The 22,125-nt window shown below is 38.8% G+C and overlaps 1 protein-coding gene across 1 annotated transcript in view; it reads left to right on the forward strand.

Moving 5' to 3' along the window:
• Positions 1 to 20,596, forward strand: part of STXBP6 (syntaxin binding protein 6) — a 268,679-nt gene extending 248,083 nt beyond the window's left edge. The window contains exon 4 of the mRNA XM_023731448.1: positions 20,364 to 20,596. Coding sequence (XP_023587216.1) covers positions 20,364 to 20,596 — 233 coding nt within the window. The remainder of the gene's footprint in view (positions 1 to 20,363) is intronic.
• The last annotated feature ends 1,529 nt before the right edge of the window (positions 20,597 to 22,125 follow it).

Here is a 22,125-nt window from a genome sequence, read left to right on the forward strand (position 1 = left end):
AAATATTTTGAAATTGACAGAAATTATTATCTTTTAGATGTGATTCTGTTAAAATTTTAATGTATATATGTTGGCTAGGATGGACAATACTTAAGGTCTTTTTTTTTTTAATAGAGTTTTCAAGGCTTAATTCTTTGGGAAAAAATGTGGTGCTTAAATGGAAGAGGTGTGAAAAATATGCCTTCATTCATATTCTAAATGGAGTAAACACAGGAAGACGCAAAATCTGTTTTGGTTTTCACTCACTTTGCATGTGGTTGTTTCCCCTCAGGACCATAACAACAATGTTAGAAACTGCTCTTTCTATTGACAATAAAGTTTTCCATATTAATCAAATATCCTGGAACTCACTGTACTTTGATTTTATCTTTGACAGAATAAAGAAAAAAAACTCCAACAATTTATAAAAATGCTATATAATTGGAATTTTATTTCACCAAGTCCAGAATTGACCCTTTCTGTACACTAACTAGAATACACAACCCAAGGTGAATGCCAATGAAAACAGGGATTGCAGTAGAATTAGGAACCTAGTAACATCTTTATAAAACCAAAACCTTCTTTTATTCTTTATCAGTTCACTCTCCATTCAAAAAACATCTATTGAATACCTACTAAATGATAAATATTGTGCCTAGAAATGCCAAAAAAGAAAGGGGCTACTGTTGTGATGAAGAAGATTCTGTTTTAATTAAGTGTACAAAATAAGTAGACCAATGTTTTGGTGCATTGTATTAAATACTCCAGCAGAGAAATGCAAAAGGTGTTATGAGAAGCATAGAAAGGAACCTCACTCAGCCTCTAGGGATCAAAACCAGGTTCCTGGAGGAGGAATTGAGGCTTAGATTACCAACTAGATGCAAAGGGGAAGAGATATCAGGGAGAGGAAAAGAGCACTTGAATGCCATGCTCATATCCTAGATATAACTGTAAGTCATGAGGCTGGGACAAATAGAAGTCCATTCTACTTACTAGCTAAGTACTGAGGTGTTCCCTTAAAAAACTATGGAAACTCTCATTGTACAAAATAAGAATAGTGATTTAAGAATCCACCAGACTTGAACATCAAATCAAGATTCTGTCATCCATTAGCAGTAGAATCGTAGATTAGTTGCCTAACTTTTCTGAATTTCATTAGTTTTAAGAAGGAAATAATAGTATCTGTCTTGAAGGGCAGCCATTAGGATTAATAGGATGTATGCCACTGAGTTTATTCCAACTCACAGCAACCCTTTATGACAGAGTAGAGCCGCTGCATAGGATTTTCTAGACTGTATTCTTTACGGAAACAGATTGCGAGGTCTTTTCTCCTGCAGAGTTGCTCGTGGGTTTGAACAACTGACCTTTCGGTTAGCAGCTGGGCACTCGGCTATTCTGCCACCATGGCTTCTTGATTAATAGAATAGTGGATGTAAAACACTTAAGCACAGTTCTTGTCACATAGCAGGCACATAGCAAAGCATATTGTTGTTGTTAGGTACCGTAGAGTCGGTTTCCTCTCATAGCGACCCTATGTACAGCAGAACAAAACACTGCCAGTCCTGCACCATCCTCACAATTGTTGTTATGCTTGAGCCCATTCTTGCATCCACTGTGTCAGTCCAGCTCAGTAAGGGTCTTCCTCTTTTTCGCTGACCATCTACTTTACCAAGCATGATGTCCTTCTCCAAGGACTGGTCCCTCCTAATGACTTCTCCAAAGTATGTGAAATGAAGTCTTGCCATCCTTGCTTCTAAAGAGCATACTGGCTGTACTTCTTCCAAGACAAAGCTTAACTCATATCAGTAATACATATGGAAATGACTTGCATTTGTAACTTTGATAATAGACATCTTAGGCCTACAGTTGATTGGACATTCTTTCAACTGGTTTTTGTCTTAATGATATGAATTAAAAATATTTCTGTTTTGAAATGATGCACTGTGGATTGACTCCTGTATGTAATTGATAGTAATTTGATTCAGTTGATAATAATTTTAGTGGATTTTAATGACCAGTTGGCAGGAGTTTTCAGAGCATCCTTCTTCAGAAGTAAAATGTGTCATAGTAATTCATTAGTAATCAAATAAAATACAGTAGGACCACAGAATGACTAATGAATAGTCACGATATTCCCATTGTGATTTCACATCAATTTCAAAATTGTTAACTGCGATACTAGACAAATGGTTAAAAATCCCCCTATAACTATCAGCTCATATCAAAACTGTACTTGACATGGGTTAGCATAGCTGCTCATTTATCACCATTAAAAAAAAAAATTAAAGTTCTGTCAATTCAGTTCTGACTCAGAGCCACCCCAAGTGTTTCAGAGTAGAACTGCACCCCATAGGGTTTTCAATGGCCGTGATCTTTTAGAAGTAGCTATCTAGGCCTTTCTTCCAAGCCACCTCTGGGTGGATTAGAATTGCCAACCTTTCAATCTGTAGCAAGCACTCAACAGTTTGCACCACGCAGGGACTGCTATTCATCACTATACTCCCTGCATATTCTCAATCTGTCTATGAGATGGGAAAGAACTGAGAGTCTCTGTTTTACATTCACCAAATTAAAATAAGAAACTAAATGATTCTCAAGTTCATGTGGGTGCTGGCACGGGACTGCATTCAAAAGAGAAGCTGTATTTCAGTGAACTAACTGTATGCCGAGTTATGTTGCCCTTGATGACAATGTCCTAAAGCATTATTGACTCAAACTTTGAAATTTTCGATGCTAACATCATAAAAGAAAATAGGTCAAGGCTGCAGACTGACTTGAATCTCTTTATTTTCTTCTAAATAATGGGATTTTAACTACAACAGTAATGACCTAATCCAGTAGTTAAGTGACCTTGGTAACTATAAATGAAGACTTTCTGGTATAAAAAACAAAAACCTGTTGCCGTCAAGTCAGTTCCGACTCATAGTGACCCTATAGGACAGAGTAGAAGTGCCTCATAGGGTTTCCAGGAATGGCTGGTGGACTCAAACTGCTGACCTTTTGGTTAGCAGCCAAGCTCTTAACCACTGTGCCACCAGGGCTTTTTGGTATAGTCAGAATATTTCACCCGAAATTTAGCAGCAATATTATCTTTTTTCTGTGGAAGTTCATCTGTCTCATTTCTCCTGTTTAAGTGATTTCTCATAGTTTGATGCCAATCCCATTGCTAGTGTAAGGACTGAACTGTGAAAGAGCATTTAGTAGTTGAAAGTTTTCTACACAATTCTTCTTCAGTCCTTTCTGACCACATAAATTGACCATGTAAGATATCCCTCGTCGTATGTATGCACATTTCCTTGAATTTATGACTTTTCCTCTTGGATTTTATGATTGTGAGGTCAAAGCTAGGTGGTGTCGTATACTGAAATCACAAACTGTAGTATGTATACATGCTTACTGGGGCGAAGTTCTCCAAAAGGTAAAGGAAACACTTTCCAAAGAGGACATGAGGATGGATTGTTGTAAAGAAATCAATTTTTAGATTTTCAACTTCCATAAATTTTTTTCTTAAATTTTAGAGAATATTCAAACAAAAGGCTTGAAGACCCACTAGTGAATTGAAAACCTCAATGAACTCTAAGTTAGCAAAGCTGGCTTCTGGGGCCAGCTCTGCTATTACCTGGGTGTGACCTTGAGCAGATCCTTTTATCTACCCCTCTGTCCGCGGTTTTCTATCCAAGGAGCTACATGATCCCTAAGTTTCTCTCCAGTCTAAAACAATGGAGTGTTTACTTGTTTTACACAAAGAAGTCATGCTAAATTCCCACAGAGCATGATCACTTCAGGACATTAGGTTTCAGGCACAATCTGAATTAATTTGAGTAAACTTCTTAAGAACTAGTTTGGACTGGAAACATCCAAAATGTGGCATGCATATTTTCTTAAGTCAGAGAGCCCGGTAAATTCATTTTTGCTTATAGTAAAGGAGATTCAGCCTCTGACTTTGTTCTTTACTCCTGGAACCTCAAACCACTTAACTTTTTATTGTCTTAATCCAAAACCATTCAATTTCCCATCCTATCTTAATATGAGCTTCTTGGCACAATTTCTCTGTTTTTTCCACCCTTTACATTCTTATTCTCTTATTTTTTTAAACTATATTTATTTCCGTACACTAGCACCAGTCACAAAATATGTGTCACATATAAGCCTGGTTCTCTCCTTAAAACCAAGTATAAAAATGGAGATAAGTCAATGAAATTTAAGAAATTCACAGTGTAAGTCATTAAACAGTCACTTAAACCAGTAATTACAATGAAATATATTGTATATAGTAGTAGACCCATGAATAAAATGCTAGGGAAGCATAACGGAGCAGGACCTTTTAATATTTTAAAACTTTTATTTTTTAGAGTAATTTTTATTTTTTAGAGTAATTTCAGGTTTACAGAAAAATTGTCAGAAAGTACAGAGTTCATATGTCCCCTGTCCTCCCAGCGCACGTTTTCTCTTGTTATTAACATCTCACATACCTGTACTACATTTATTACAATGGATGAGCAAATATAGATACATTACTATTAACTAACCTTTATAGTTTACATTGGAAACCCTGGTGGTGTAGTGGTTAAGAGCTACGGCTGCTAACCCAAAGGTCAGCAGTTCGAATCCACCAGGTGTTCCTTGAAAACCCTATGAGGCAGTTCTACTGTGTCCTGTAGGGTTGCTATGAGTTGGAATCGACTCAGCAGCAATGGGTTTGGTTTTTTGTTGTTGTTGTTGTTTATAGTTTACATTAGGGTTCACTCTTTGTGTTGTATAGTCCTATGGGTTTTGACAAATGCATAGTGTGCTATATCCACCATTACAGTCCTAAGCAGAATAGATTCACTGCACTTAAAATGCCCTGTGCTTCACCTATTCATCTCTCCCTACCTCCCCAAAAGGGAGACTACCACTCTTTCAGGGAATTGAACCCTGGTCTCCCACATGACAGGCAGGCATATTCACCACTATGTTAATGAAGATGGCTAATTTTGATGAAGTCCAATTTATCTATTTTTTTCTTTTGTTGTTTGTGCATTTGGTGTCATATCTAAGAAACTGTTGCCTGTTCTAAGGTCATGAAGATTTATGTCCCTGTGTTCTTCTAAGAGTTTTATAATTTAGCTTTTATATTTAGATTTTTGATCCATTTTGAATTAATTTTTATATTGAGTATGATGTAAGGGTCCAACTTCATTCTTTTGCATGCAGATACCCAGTTGTCCCAGCATATTTGCTGAAAAGACTCTTCTTTCCCCCACTGAATTGTCTTGGCATTCTTGTAGGTGCCTTTTTTGATATATTGTCCAGACTTAACCTCCAGTATGCCACATTCACCTTGGTTTTTCTCCTGCCTCTCAGGCTATTTCTTCCCACTCTTCTTTGGAGGCACTTTTACTTTTACCTTACCCTAAATGTTAAAATTCTTAAAGATAGGGTTTTCAGATCCCTTCCTGTCTCTCTTTAGTTTTGCTCCCTAGGTGAGCTTACCTATTCCCATGCTATCTCTACATTGATGAATTACAAACTTTATCTCCATCCTCTACTTCTCTACAGAGCTTCATACAGGAATATCAATTTTCCTTATTGACTCCACTTAGATGTCTCCCAGACAACTTAGGCATAACATTATCCAAAATGAAACACTTGATTCTCATCTCTGCCCACCCTCCAAGGAAATCTGGTTTTCTGCCGGCCTTTTTTGTCACTGTTATGTTCCCCATTGCTCAAGCCAGAAACCTGGGATCACTTGCTATTCTTCCTTCTTCCTCATCTCCCATATTAAGCCTGTCAGTATCTATCTTAAATCTTTCCACTTCTCTCATCTCCACTGATACCATTCAAGTACAAGCCACCATTATCTTTTACTTGAATTACTGTAACAGCTTCTTAACTGTTATTCTGTTTGCTCTCTTGCTCCTATTCTCCAACAGTAGCCAGAGTAATATTTTCAAAAATTATCTCGAGCCAGTTTACCGCCTATTTTAAAGTCTGGCAGTGACTTCCAGTTGTACTTAAAATTCATCTCACTACCATGGTCTATAATGTCCTACATAATTTGGCTCCTGTGTATCTCTCTCATCTCAAGTCACTTCCCCCCTTCTCTAGCCACACTGGTCATTATTTCCTAGAACATCTCGGTTTAAATGTTACCTCTTCAAACAGGTCTTCCCCACTGATGCTAAATCAGTCTTCTCTCCCCTTGAATTTACTATCACGGTACCTTATTTGTTAACTGCCTGGCAAGTCTCTGAATACACACACACAGACACATATATTTATATACACCTATACTCATATGTTTTTAACCTATACATAGTCTGCCTCCATTGTCTAGATTATAACCTCCTTGCCTGGCAGGGGTGTGGATAGGCTATGGGAGGAGCATGTCTAATTTTCCTACCACTGTGCTCCCAGCCTACCGCAGTGGCAAATCATAATAAACCAAAAAATATTTCAATAAATAAACAAACCAGCTGGGGAAATTTAGAGAAAGTGCAGTGACATCTGATAAGTATTACCAGGTGGTCAAGGAAGAAAAAGGCATCACAAATTGGGTAACCAGAGTGAATGACGGCTCAGAGGCAAGAAAAGAGATGGTATGCTTGAGGATATTGATAATATCCCTTGAAGTCTGATGGGATTTTGTGCATAGAAATGAAACACTTTTATGTTCACTTTGTTTCTTGTGCAAATTATGAAATGTATCTACTAGACAAAATCAAATTTTCTTAAACTTTTAAACATTGTTTACCAAACTTAGTCTATTAAATTCCCTTAAACAATCTAAGTTTCAATTACAGTTTAATATGACTAATTATTTTGAATACTGCATACTTTAAACCGACAAACCATATGCAAAAATAACAATTACAGAACTTAAAAGAATATTACATTTGAACCTATTAAGAACTAGCAATACCATGTATGTCTTCTTTATTTCTTGTTCGCAGATCTTCCAAATTTAACTACAGCGCTTGTTCTCATACTTACAGAATCTAGAGGAATTGGGTTATTGAAAAGTTGTTTTTTGTTAGGGGCATGGGGTCTGATTTCTTCTCCCAAAATGATTTAAACCTGAGTCACTGGATATTTTGCTAGGTTCCTTTTTAATGACCAGACTTCACGTTCACATCAGGAACACTGTTTAAACCCATACTTCTTCATGAGTTCAGTTGTTTTTAGCCTGATAGTTTCCTCCCAGAACAGTGTGTCCTTTGCTTGCCTTGGCCAGCATTACATAATCCCCTGTCCTGCCATTATTATACATTGATTTGGTATGTTAGTGTTTTTGGAAACCTATGGATGCCTTATTAGTATCTTTTATAATTTGTCAAGTTATCTAGAGGTTTCATCCCCTAGGAGATGAGCCCTAGTCTACACATCCAGACTTCTAAAGAAGAGAACAATTTGACTACTTTGGAATGCATTGTCTTACTGTTTCTACTTAGTGGTTATGTTTGACCATTGATGCTCATCAGTCCTTTCTGGAACAGTTTCTACCCTTTCTGGAACTCTTTGGCTTACTCATAGTTTCCTGTATTTACCCATTGTTACTCACACAGATAGAAAGAATACATACCTTTTCGTATATAGATAAATACTTAGAAGAAACACAATACCCCAATTTTTTAATATACCTTGCTTATTAAAATCAGTAAGATAAATTAAGCATCCAAAGGCAAAACAAGGTTGACTATAAACCAAAAAACCCATTGCCATCGAGTCAATTCTGACTCATAGCGAATCAACGCAACAGCAATGGGTTTTTGGTTTTTGGCTTATAGTCAACCTTGTTTTGTATTTCAACTTCATTTTGTATATTTTATATTAACTCTCTTGTTTATCACTAAGAAATTTTGACTTTCACAAACTTATGTTAAATTACTGAAATGATCATCATCATCATTGTTACAACTTTTAATATTGTTAATATTCAAAATACCACAGCCTCTCTGGTGGGATCCACTTAAAACTGGCTTCTTTTTCTTTTTTGCACTGTTCCCACCATCTTTGAAGTCATCCTTGATGTTTGGCAATATTTCAAGCCTATCCTGGGTTTTCCCTGCCCCAGGCACGGAATCAGCTACTGGAAAGAATGTTGTTTTCTTTTAGCAGAATAGTGGTTAGACAGCAAAATTTGAGTGCTAGGTTTGCATTTGCTTATAGGTGTTGGAAAAAGTGCTCCTGCTGATGTTGGGACACTCTTAGGGACAACTGGAAACAATATTTCTTGTTAAGCTTTTTATTCACATTGATTTTTTCAAATTCATTTATTATATGCTCTACCCTACCTCTAATAATAAGAGGTTGATAAAACTTTAAAATTTTTCAAGAAACAATGAGGCAGGGGATAGAGATTGAGGAGCTTGGGAGGGTGGCAAGTGAGTAGCTTAGAACTAGATAAGGAAGAGCCTTCTTTAAAATAGATTACTATGGCATGTTATGGATGAGCAAACAAAGGATTGAAACAGGGAAGTGGCAAGATCAGCTTAATGGTATCAAATGATGATGTACTAGAGAACTTAGAGAATGGTGGCAGAAGGTTACATGTAAGAGCTGATGGAAACTAAGATGTTGTAACCAACCAGTTGTCATCAGATCAGTTCCAATTCCTGGTGACCCCATGTGTGTCAGAGTAGAACTGGTAGAACTGTGCTCCATAGGGCTTTCAGTGGCTGATATTGGAAGTAGATTGTTTCTTCTGAAGATGTTGTATACACCAGATATAAAGTGAAGGCTAACTGAAAAGCCATGCTGAAATAGAATGCCCTAGACTGCACTAACACTTGTGCGTGGGAAATGACAGAGTGGTTAGAGTAAAAGATGACTTGAGTCTGAGAGACTGGATGGACAGAACGACCATTAACTAGCACCATGAATTCAGGAGGAGGGGAGATTAGGTAGTTTGCCTGTGGTCACATAGCTAGTATTTATTTGGCAGAGCCAGACCCAAACCCAGATCTTTCTGACCTCAAAGCCCACACCCCTAACCAGTAAAGTAATGAAACTAACAGAGAATAATCGAAATGATGGGGAAGAATCAAGAGATAGTGCATTATAGAAGCCAAGGGAAAGAGCAGTCTTCAAAAAGAAGTAGTCAGCGTGTAGCCTGAGGTGGTCCAGTGGCCAAGTGGAGGAAACTTAAAATAGGCAGTGGACTTGATAAGTTATTGGTGAGCTTGAAAGAACAATGTTAGTAGAGTAGAGCAGAAGCCACTTCACTGAAACTTCAAAGTAATTGGAAAGTATGAGAGATAACAGTAGGAGTAGAGTCTTCCTTCAAGAATGTTCTGGTAAATGAGAGTAGGGAAGGAAAGGTGAACTAAAATGGAAAGGAGGATTAACAGAAAGACTCCTAAGTACCAAACTTCCAGGTACCTGAAGCTTATCTCCTTAATAATGGCTAAAGTTGAGCATCTACTATGTGCCAGACGCTGTTCTAAGTGCTACACTTGTATATGAACTCATTTATTCCTCACCACAACTTTATGAGATAGGTATTAGACCAATCCCTGAAGGAACCTGAAGCACAGAGGGGCAAGGAATTTGCTCAAGATCACAGTTGGTAAGTAGTAGGCTTCACATGTTGACCAGAATTAGTTTTAGCCAGTAACATCTTAGTTTTCAAATTGTATATATCAGTATTTGAGATTATAATTCTTAAAAGTTTTACTAGCTTCCAACTGCAATAAAAGTAGATAGCTGCAAATCATAACTGGTTTGTCACCATATATACCAAATACGGGGAACAAAATACATTTTACCAAATTTAGAGCTACTTTAGGTTTTCTTAACCTCAGAACTGGGGCTCCCTCTTTGAAGTTTCCCCTCAGCCACCCTTCTGAAAGCTTGATATCCACTGAACAAAACAGAACCAAAAGAAGTGTTCTTGAACTCATTTCCCTGATGCCCTGTAACTGTAAGAACAAGTTCATAAAGACGATGTGAAACAAATACTAAACATACTGGTGAATTTCTGAGTTTATATATCCGGAGTTTAAGTGTTTAAAGGGACATGAGTAAGATCCTAAATCTTGAACTTTGTCACTGAGAATATTGGGATTGTGAATCAAGATGAGAGTATGAACTTTTAGCTGTCTATAGGACTGGAAGGGGCGTCAGGCTCATTCCATAAGCGTTCTGAGTCTTTAGTTAGCCTCTGGGACTTGCCTGGGACTTGGGAACCGGCTGAGGTTCCACTAGCTAAATTACCTCAGCACCTGATAGAAAGACTCATTCTTCTTTCTCTGGTAACTCCAGTAATAAATAAATGCCAAGGTCTCTTTCAAGTAGGCTTTTGAGTCTATGAGTTTACTAAGTATTCTTGCATACTGGGTCCATTTTTCTTTGTCCTCTATCTCCGGGCAACAAATTTCATGGTCCCTGAAATTAGCCACCGACTTGAGACAAAAGATAATTCTGGAACTGCCATTCAGCATGCTATATCTGTTCTGCCGCCTCTACAAAGCAAGCCTTTTTAATGTAATTACATGACTTGTCTATCTGTTACTAAATTGATGAGTACAGCCTGGACTTACTTCTTTTTTCTCCTTCAATTTAGAGGTCAGTATAGTTTATTGTAACATTTCCTGAAGTGATTTCTACAGAATTCCACCCTACTAAGACAACCTATGCCAAAGGATGGTGTGAGTAGATATGTTTGGGAAGCTCTGCATGCCATCCCCTCCTGCTTCCACCCCTATCTCCTGATTCACAATTTTTACTAGTGTATTAAAGATTCTCCAAAGTTCTATAATAAAGAAGCTGGGCTAGATCTGTATTTCACAAAATCATTTTACTACTGAATTGATTTTTCCATGTAGCACTTTTTTAATCCACAAAACCACTTTGGGAAATGCTAACATAGCTGTTAAGAGCTTTGTCAATGTCTGGGTGAAGTTGGGCAAGTCACTTCACCTCTCTAAGCAGTAGTTTCCTCAACTGTAAGGTAAAGTGAGAATGTCTTGCTTACAGGAATATAATACCGTAAGGTAGCACCTGACACATGGCAGACATTCAGTGAATGACAGTTGTTTCTGTGATTGTGATTGGCTGATGTTTGCATTATGTCTGTGCCCAGCATGAGTTAACAACTCTAGCTTTTGTTAAGGCTTAATGTAACCTGGATTTTTTAACAGAATTTATCTGATTAGCCATTATCACAAAAGTACAAAAGAAATGTAATCTTTTCCAAGAATTTCCACCTTAAAAGGGGATCCTAGGTGTTGTCCAACATTGAAATGCAGCAGTGTGTTTGGTATTGATTAGCCAATGTAATGTAGAAAGAGCTTGGTAATTTACCCAAGCTCACAGATAATTTATGGAGTCTATGTATGATGGACCAACTTGTTTCACTAGGCAAGCCTTTGCATTTAATCACTCTGTTTGTAGAAGCTGATATCATAATTATTATTCATTTAAAGATTTTTATTGCAAGTCACAGTACTAAGCAGAACCTCACCGGAAACATCATGATTTCTGTGCACCTAAACTGGGGCAGAGGTGGGGGCACTCATCTTAGGAAGCAAAATAGTATGTAAGCAGTTCAGAGTGGTATGGAATACTTAGTAAAACATCACTCATCTGTAAGTTCGTTGTACTCTTGTGGCTTGCGTGTTGCTGTGATGCTGGAAGCTATACCACTAGTATTTTAAATACCAGCAAGGCCACCTATGGTGGACAGGTTTCAGCAGAGCTTCTAAACTAGCAGACTAGAAAGAAGGACCTGGCATTCTACTTCTAAAAAATCGTACAGTTAAAACTGTATGAATAGCAACAGAACATTATCTGATACAGTGCTGGAAGATGAGCCCCTCAGGTTGAAAGGCACTCAAAATATGACTAGGGAAGAGCAGACTCCTCTAAATAGAGTTGACCTTAATGACGTGCATGGAGTACAGCTTTCGGGAACTTCATTTGCTGATGTGCCATGACTCAAAATGAGAGGAAACAGCTGCAAATATCTGTTAAAAATTGGAAGGTGAAATGTAGGTAGTGTGAATCTAGGGAAATTGGAAGTCATCAGAAATGAAATGGAACGCATAAAGTTCAGTATCTAGTGAGCTGAAATGGACTGGTATTGGCCATTTTGAATCAGACAATCATATAGTCTACTATGCTGGGAATGACAAACGGAAGAGGAATGGCATCACATTCATCATCAAAAAGAACATTTCAAGATCTATCCTGAAGTAGAACTGCTGTCAGTCATAGTATGATATCCATATACCTACAAGGAAGACCAGTTAATATGACTATTATTCAGATTTACACATCAACCACTAAGGCCAAAGTTGAAGAAATTGAAGATTTTTACCAACTTCTGCAGTCTGAAATTTGATGAAACATACAATCAAGATGCATGGATAATTACTAGTAATTGGGATGTGCAAGTTGGCAACAAAGAAAAGGTACCCGTAGTAAGAAAATTGGGCCTTGATGATAGAAATGACGTCGGAGATTACATGATAGAATTTTGCAAGACTAACAGCTTATTCATTGCAAATAACCTTTTTTCAACAACATAAATGGTGACTATATATATGGATCTCACCGTATAGAATACACAGGAATCAAATCAACTACATCTCTGGAAAGAGCTGATAGAGAAACTCAATATTGTCAGTCAGAACAAGGCAAGGGGTTGACTGCAGAGCAGACCATCAATTGCTCATATGCAAGTTCAAGTTGAAGCTGAAGAAAATTAAAACAAGTCCATGAGGGCCAAAGTAGGACCTTGAGTATATCCCACCTGAATTTAGAGACCATCACAAAAATAAATTTGACTCATTGAACCCTATGACCGAAGACCAGAGGAGTTGAGGGATGACATCAAGGGCAACATATATGAAGAAAACAAGAAGTCATTAAAAAGACAGGAAAAAAAGAACAAACCAAAATGGATGTCAGAAGAGACTGTGAAAATTTCTCTCAAGTGTAGAATAGTAAAGCGAATGGAAGAAATGATGAAGTAAAAGAGCTGAACAGAAGATTTCAGAGGGCAGCTTGAGAAGACAAAGTTAAGTATTCTAGTGAAATGTGCAAAGACCTGGAGTCAGTAAACCAAAAGGGAAGAACATGCTCAGCATTTCTCAAGCTGAAAGAACTGAAGAAAAAATTCAAACCTCAGGTTACGATATTAAAGGATTCTATGGGCAAAATATTGAACGATGCAGGAAACATCAAAAGAAAAAGGAATGAATACACAGAGTCACTGTACCAAAAAGTATTGGTCAACATTCAGCCATTTCTGGAGGTAGCATATGAGAATGAACCAATGGTACTAATGGAAAAAGTCCAAGCTGCACTGAAGACAATGGCAAAAAACAAAGCTCCAGGAATTGATGGTATACTAATTGAGATGTTTCAACAAATGGATGCAATGTTGGAAGTGATCACTCCTCTATGCCAAGAAATTCGGAAGAGAGCTACCTGGAAAACTGATTGGAAGAGATCTATATTTGTGCCCATTCCAAAGAAAGATGATCTAACAGAATGCAGAAATTATTGAACAATATCATTAATATCACACAAAAGTAAAAAATTTTGCTGAAGATCATTCAAACCTGTTGCAGCAGTATATCAACAGTGAACTGCCAGAAATTCAAGCCAATTCAGAAGACGATGTGGAATGAGGGATATCATTGCTGATGTCAGATGGATCTTGGCTGAAACCAGAGAATACCAGAAAAAATATTTACCTGTGTTTTATTGACTCTGCAAAGGCATTTGACTGTATGGATCATAATAAGTTATGGCTAACATTGTGAAGAATGGGAATTCCAGAACACTTACTTGTACTCATGCAGAACCTGTATACAGTCCAAGAGGCAATCCTACAAACAAAACAATGGAATACTGAGTGGTTTAAAATCAGGAAAAGTATGCATCAGGGTTGTATCCTTTCACCGTACTTATTCAATCTGTACGCTGGGCAAATAATCCAAAAAGATGGACTATATGAAGAAGAACTCAGCATCAGGATTGGAGGAAGACTCATTAACAATCTGTGATATACAGATGACACGACCTTGCTTGCTGAAAACAAAGAGTACTTGAAGTACTTGCTGATGAAGATCACGGACTACAACCTTCAGCATGGATTAGTGTTAAAAAGCAAAGATGTCATCTTACCCAAACCATGGTATTTTCAGTCACCTCCTATGCGTGTAAAAGCTGGACAAAATAAGGAAAAATGAAGCAGAATTGATGCATTGAATTTTGATTTTGGCGAAGAATATTGAATTTACCATGGACTGTCAGAAGAATGAACAATTCTGTCTTGGAAGAAGTACAGCCAGAATGCTCCTTAGAACAAGGACGGCGAGACTTCATCTCACGTACTTTGGACATGTTATCAGGGGGGGACCCGTCCCTGGGGAAGGACATCATGCTTGGTAAAGTAGAGGGTTGACGAGATGGATTGACACAACGGCTGCACAACAGGCTGGAATGTAGCAAAGATTGTGAGGATGGCGCACCACCAGGCGGTGTTTTGTTCTGTTGTACATAGGGTCCTCATAAGTTGAAACTGACTGGAGGGCACCTAACAACAACAACAGTTCAGAGTAGCTTTAGAACTAAGAGGGATCCCTGGATGGCACAAACAATTCAGCACTGAACTACTAACCAAAAGGTTGGTGATTTTGAACCCACCCAGAGGCAACTTGGAAGGAAAGCCTGCCAGTATGCTTCCTAAAGGTCATAGCCCTGAAAACCTTATGAAGTAGTTCTACTCTGCACACACGGGGTCCGATGAGTCTCAATCGACTTGACACAACTGGTATTGGGTTTTCAGGACTGAGAAAGGACCCTGTGGTCAGGGAACCTGATCCCTCCATAGGACTTTTCTTTTGCTATGTCCTCTGGTGGTAGTGGTGCTGAGCAGTAAATTAGTCACAGATTAGAAGTACAAAAAGAAAAGAAAAAACATCTGAGGTGAATCCTTTATATTTGTATCTAATAAAATTACACTGAATATAACTAATACCAAAGCAGACTTAAGTTTATCTTATGTTCTACTTATGAAAATGGTTTTGCCAAGAAAATTAATACTATAGGAATGAGACTGTTTAATCTACTTAGGGAATAAATTATTATTGAATACTTTGGGCATATGATATGAGAGTTACTAAAACACCTGACCTATTAACAGATTTAATATAATAGATCCTTCTGCCAATTTTGTTATTTTATTTGATTAGACCTCAGATCCATCATATTGGATTGGACCATTGGTGGTTTTGTGTAATTCAAATTGGTTTTCCTCAGAGTTGTTTTAGATAAGTGGGCTTTATTGTACAGTTATTCCTAAGTGGTTAAATTAATTGTAGAAGTAGTCCAAGCAAAAGTATTAAATTTCAGTTTGAAAAGAGTACTCTTTAGATGAGCATATTTACTCAGCACTGAGCATAGGTATATATTTATGGATCATTTATTTTTTGGGTGATTTTCCTGCTCTTATTTTCCAAACCAAACCCCTTGCTGTCAACTTGATTCCAACTCATAGCTACTCTATAGGACAGCGTAAAACTGCTCGATAGAGTTTCCTAGGCTGTAATCTGTACAAGAGCAGACTGCCACATCTTTCTCCTGTGGAGAGGCGGGTGGATTTGAACCACCAACTGTTCGGTTAGCAGCCGAGCAGTTAACCACTATGCCGCCAGAACACAGCATTTTCCACACAGAACATGTGTTCTCCATTTCAAATATCTGTATTTGTATTTGCTGTAGGAAGTAACTGCTGAAAATTCTATTTAAATTTTCTCTTCACTAGTTATAGAATTAGGAATTTTAATTCTTGAGAAACTGTCTGAAGGGTAGAATTATCAAATGAAACTACGTTGATCGTTTAGCTTTTAGTGTGTTTTGTGAACTTTTTAAAAATCCTCCCTCCTTTTCCTTTCTGTTGTCACTTTTCAATATACTTTACATTTCCCTCATTTTCCTATACATTTAAATTTCTTTTAATTGTTTTCTAAGAGCGAATGAATACAACGTTATAGCTTTATCTCAAGTTGCTCTCTCAATAACGTCTTCTAAATCACTTAACATAAAAGATGCGAGCATATATATTTCTAAAAGCACATATTGAGTGAAACGGATGTGAATGCAACATCAATGAAGTAAGACTGGCCTCTGCTCTACAATCCAGGGACTATAATTCAAAAGGTAGTTGACTTTATTTGCTGTGGTTGACAGCCTCTTCTCAGTTTGCTTGAATAAATTTGGGTATTAATATGCTTCCTGTCTATTTAGAGAGAATTACTGTTCTGTCTGCCTCAGGAGACTGCTTTATTTCCAGATTTAACTCAGCACAATATAATGAGTCCCAACTGTTGAGTTAGGCATCCTATTTACAAAGCATGCCTTGATTTGATGAATTTGTGTTCAACTCTTTTTCTAAGGTAACACACTGTGCTGCGTACAGCAGGGTGCACAAAGACATCTAAGAAGTATCTTGAACAAGTCTCAAGACACTTAGGAGAGATAGGAGACAAGATAGGAGAGAAGAGAGGTAGACATGGAATGGAACTGGTGGGATTGGACCATTGGTGGTCTTAGGGACAAGGGACTAACTTCTATTGAGCACCTACCCTATGGCAGGCACTTTGTTTGTATGTTCATCTTCATTTCCACAGCAGCCAAATGAGGTGGATGGCATGACCCACGCTTTATGGATAAGAAATGGAAAATGAAAGAAGTTCAGTCACTCCCCAGAGGCCACGCAGCCAATCATGTCAGCATAACGGTGCCTGTCACTTAGCATGCGTTCAGTGAATAGTTTTGAATGTTGAGTGAATCTTTCAGGGAAGCAGTTTTCAGCATTGAACCAAGAGGCTCAAAAATGTTTGTGGGCAAAGGGTGTGTGTATGCGTGTATGTATATGTGTGTATGAATACAAGATGGTAACTGCAGCCTCATTAACAAAAGTAAAGCTTCTGGAAACAAATCAAGTATCTAAATGGGAAATAGCTGAACAAATTATGATAGTGTCCTATAGCCATTATCAATAGTATTTTCAAAGAATTTTTCATGACATAGGAAAGTGCCCACAATTGGATACAAAACTAGATATATACAGTATGGTCTCTGCCATGTTTTATGAAAGCATATGCAGAAAAGTTACTAGAATAAAATGTACCATATTTGTAAATTGTGGTTATCTCTGAGCAATAGAACACTAGATGCTTTTATTGCCTTTTTATGTTGTTGTGAGGTGCTGTCGAGTCGATTTTCGACTCAGCAACAGTGTGACACAGTAGAGCTGCCCCATAGGGTTTCCTAGGTTGTAATCTTTATAGGAGCAGATTGCCAGGTCTTTTCTCCTACGGAGCCACTGGGTGGGTTCAAACTGCCAACCTTTTCTTTTTGTTAGCAGCTGAGCACTTAACCATTGCGCCATCAGGGCTCCTTTGCCTTTTTATAGCTATGTGTGTTATAACTTTTCTATAGTACTTTTTCTCCATTTATAATAGAATGGGATATTTTCTGTTTTGTGTTGTGATTTTAAAGAATGCATTAGGAAGTTATGCTGATGTCTTTATTCCACACACTTAATGCAAACTCTGATTAATCTCAAAAGAAGAAAATTCTCAAGGAGAACAAAATATAGCACAATGAGTAAGAGAATAGGCTCTGGAGCTGGACTTCCTGGGTTCAAAGCCAGCTCCTCCATCTGGGAAGTCACTGCATCTACAGGTAGAAAAGAGAAGTAGAAGAGTTGTCCATGACTACACTTGATTAAGCACCCAAGAATGGTATAGGCAGTACTTAAGGAGTTGAAAGGAGTGAGAGAATGGAATTGACCTAGAAGCTTGATAAAGGTGATAGGACTTAACTGGGCCTTGAAGTATGGGTAGAATTTTAGCCGGTAGAGATCATTTCAACTGAAGCAATGAGATTTGTTTAAATCCACCCTCATGACTGAAAAAACTGAAGGTGGATTTCCTATTGATGGTGGTCAGCAGTATCATCTTTGAATAGTGAAAACAGCATTTGCTTTCCTGTTTTAGTTGTAACAACTGTTGGTTGCAGTGTTACTTGATAACATTGTATACAAGATTATTTTAAGGAAGTTATGGCAAGAAAGCAAAAAGTATGTAACTCTTAGGAGACCATGAGGGTCAATTCTGATGGATAAAGGCATATCCTAGTTATATACTTTCTTAATTTTATGGTAGGTATTTCTAAAATCCCTTTGATTTAATACAGCCACTCTTAGCTGTGAAGATGCAGATTTGCTGCCCCATCTTTTCCCATTCCTCTGCCAGCTAAGCTGTGGGTATGTGGAAAGAAGCAAGAAAGGGAAGAAATTTTCTTGTGCTCTCACCTGATACCCCTTGTACCTTCCAATCCTTTCACTATCTTCCCATCCCATCCTGTTGGCCTCTTCTTTTTTGAGAGCACTTGACTTGCAATGCAGCATGGACAATAACTCTTCATTTACCAAGAGAAACACCTTGAACACAGAAACAGTCCGGCATTACCTTGGGAAATAACTTGTCAAAACCTATCTGTGCGCTAGTCTACCCATAGCTCCTTAATAGTGACTACTTTCCATGATGAACGCCATCTTTGCAAAGAGGAAGATACAGACCAGGTTCCAAGGCTAGCTGTGTCACTTCCCTAGTGCTATGATCTGTGTAGGCCATTTAACTTCTACTTGTCTCAGTCTTCTCAGTATAATTTTTGTGACAATCAAATGAAATAATATTTACAAAGGTGCCTTATGATTATAAGATGCTATTCAAATGTTGGCACAGTGGTTAAGCATTTGGCTGCTAACCAAAAGGTCGGCAGTTCAAATCCACCAGCCGCTCCTTGGAAACCCTATGGGGGCAGTTCTACTCTGTTTTATAGGGCTGCTATGAGTCGGAATTGACTCTATGGCAGTGGATTTGGTTTTTATTCAAATGTGGGCAATGGTGACAGGCTATCATTATAGTCATGAGGTAATATTTGTGAAAGCAAAGGGAGACTGAGATTTCTCCTCCTAAGTCTATTTTGAAGACCTAAACCTTCCAATCCAGTCCATGCATTCAACCACATTTGTCCAGACCCTCAGCTTCTCTGGTCCCTATTAATCTATGCTGATTTATCCTTGGCTCATGCAGTGCTTGATGCAGCTGAGTAATACTAATTTAACCCTATTCGTTGTTGAAGCCCTTGAAAACCACTCTTAAAGAAGAAAAATGGAAAACAGTGTACTAAGTGCTTCCTCTTGGGCAAGCACTTTCTTTGCCTGAGATCCCTTTCTACAAGCCACAGACGATTCCCACAGAGGAGAAATTAGGAAGCGGTTGTAGCTGAGACCAGTGGAAATTACACTTCTATTAAAAGCTGTCTGTTGCTAGATGTATCCATCCCAGGTAAAAAGTTAAATGATGTAATAAACTTATTCAAGACATAAATCTATTACATAAAATGCCATTAAATAGCTTCCACTCAGTGTTTACAAAACACAGCTATAAATTTCCTTTGGTTGGCATTTGGGAAGTTGCTCATTCTCAGCAGGGAATGCATCTGCCAATTCTTCACTGGTGAATTCTGTTTCCCAGCCCTGACAAATAGGATGTTAGGGATGCAGTACTCTGAGATGTGATTGTTTTTCAACCTACTCATTATCATCACTCCTGAATATGGTATCTGGGGCTGGTTTCAGTTTCTGTTTTTACTTGCTGCTTAAGTGCAGAATGAAGAGTTGCTTTTTGCTGAGGTCCCATGTTTCATATACTAGAGATCAGAGGCAAGGAGGCCCAACCCAGTGAGCCATGGCATAGGATTCAAGGCTGGTAGCTGGCACACTTACTCTGAACTTTGAGACTAAGTCACAGCTTCTTACGTGGAGCCATATGTTTTGGGGTTGCTTATTGCTAGGTGGAAGAGTAAAATGGAAGGGAAGAGCTGGAAAGAGTATAAAGCTTTATATCTGGAAAAGTTCTGTGGCCCCAATTTTCCCATCGTTGTTGACCTAAACCCCACAGCAGAAGGAAATGCACCCAAGATCCAGATATGTCTCCTTGAAGCTTCCTAAGTCAAGGCCTTGTCAGGATTCTCAATTGCCTTTGCATGCCAAGTCCTATACACAGGTGGACCCCTTTGTCTTGAACCTTGCCAGACAGGACACTGGCAGAATAGAAATGAGTGACTGACAAGTGATGGGGGTGGTGGTGAGAGAAGCATTCAGCATTTGCCCAGGTTCTACAGTCAATGGGTTTTCTCCATACACATTAGTCAGGCCGAATTGAAGGAAAGGTTAACTTGTTTCCTAGACACAAGAGGCCTTTCTGAAGTGTGACCTGCTTTGCTCTTAGAGGGTGCTCCCCACTGGCAGGGGTCTGGTCACTGATGGTCAACCAAGCCAGCTCCCAATGCACTTGCTGTCCTTTTCTCAGGAAACAGCATCCTCCATTCGGCTGCTGACAGTGTGACCAGTGCAGTACAGAAGGCGAGCCAGGCCTTGAATGAACGCGGGGAGCGGTTAGGCCGAGCAGAGGAGAAGACAGAAGACATGAAGAACAGTGCCCAGCAGTTTGCGGAAACTGCACACAAGGTAAGTGTAGTTAGGGGCAGGGAGTCTCAGCTCTGGATTGCTGAGGAGCTAAAGTGCCAAGAAACTTCCTCTTAATATGTTTCCCATAATGGGAGATGCAAAATTAAGGCTATTTTTTTTTTCTCTATCTCTTTCTTTACATAATTCCTCTCTGCTGTTTAGTAAGCACCTGAGTCATGAAAATTCTTCTTATATGTATTTCTTTGGTTATCTCCTCTCATATGCCTTCATTCCTATCTCTTACTTCGGATCTTTGGGAAATGTGGACCATCTTTATGTTCCTGCCTAGAAGTTCAGGGCTCAAGTTTCAGGGAAGACAATGGGGGGGTGGGGACGGTGGGGGAAACAGAGAGAGAAAGATCAAGTCTCAGAATATCCTTCTTCCCTTGGCCAATGCTTGAAAGAATCCACGGAGGACTTGAGGCTGTCTCGTGTTTACTTTTCCTTGCTTTTCCTTTCCCATCCTGAGCTAGCTTCCTGTATTCTTATCTCCTCACTGTATGCAAAGCCAGCTCTAGTCCCAGGGCATGGAGTACCTCCTTGCTAGTTTCCCCTCCAAGAGGGTTATTATTTCAGGGCTTTGATTCTGGAACTCCAAATCTAATATGCTTGTAGCTGCAAGATTCCCTCCTCCATCAGAATCCAAAAAATGGCCTTTCCTTCGTGGCTCTGGGCACACACACGTACACATTCACACAATCACCAAGAACCATGCCTTTCAGGGTAGGTAAGGGGAGTTTTTATTGGCAGCTAGTTCTCTAAGGCCATCATACCAAAGGAAAGAGAGGCCCTGTTGGTCAGGAGATAAAGAGGATTTATTGCTGTTATTACGCTTCAGATCAAAGAGCAGTTCTTTTCTGGCTAGAGATTTGAATTTAGGTTTCCAGAAACAACATCTGCTGGTGACTTGTGTTGGCATCTCAGAGTCATGATCTAGATCTTCAGATGTGCTTTTCAGGTGACCTTTGGGGAAAAAAATTAATTTGCTTACCAGAAAACCCCACTTCTGCTGAGGACACAAGAATGGAGAACCTGAAAAGTAATTAGAAAAACACCCTCATCTGAGCCGAGGTGGCCCTTCTGAGAACTCTCTCTGGGAGGCTCACACTCAGGCCAAACTAGGAGGCGCTTTCCAAGTGGATGTTTCTTGCCTTCCCTTCCTGCATCACCTTTGCACAGACCTGTTGAGCATATCATTGATTCTCTGTCCTGGTAGGGCTGCCTGTAGGGTCCATCTGGAGTTCCTTGAGGAGAACTGGCCAGAGCTGTCTGAAAATGCAGGTAGCCCTGCTGGAGGCCAGAGCCTCACTTTGCTGAGGTGTTACAGAGCAAGTGAAGCTCAGATTCAAGATTTCCATCCTCCTTTCCTCTCTTCTCCAGCTTTTGTGACACATAAATAATCATAAGATGGAAACACTAGAATTCCAGCTCCAGTTTAATTTATAACAACAGCAACTTAAGTGATTAAAATGGGATGATAGTAGAAATCTGGGGGAACATTTAACTTGTTGATTTGAGGAAGAAAAGGCTAAAGGAAATAACTTTATTACTGTCTCCAGGCCTGGGAAGGGCGATGGTACCGGCACTTATCTTTCAAAGCTTAC

The sequence above is a fragment of the Trichechus manatus genome, unplaced genomic scaffold (genome assembly GCF_000243295.1).
Source record: "Trichechus manatus latirostris isolate Lorelei unplaced genomic scaffold, TriManLat1.0 scaffold00043, whole genome shotgun sequence".
In the NCBI taxonomy this organism is placed as follows: domain Eukaryota; kingdom Metazoa; phylum Chordata; class Mammalia; order Sirenia; family Trichechidae; genus Trichechus; species Trichechus manatus.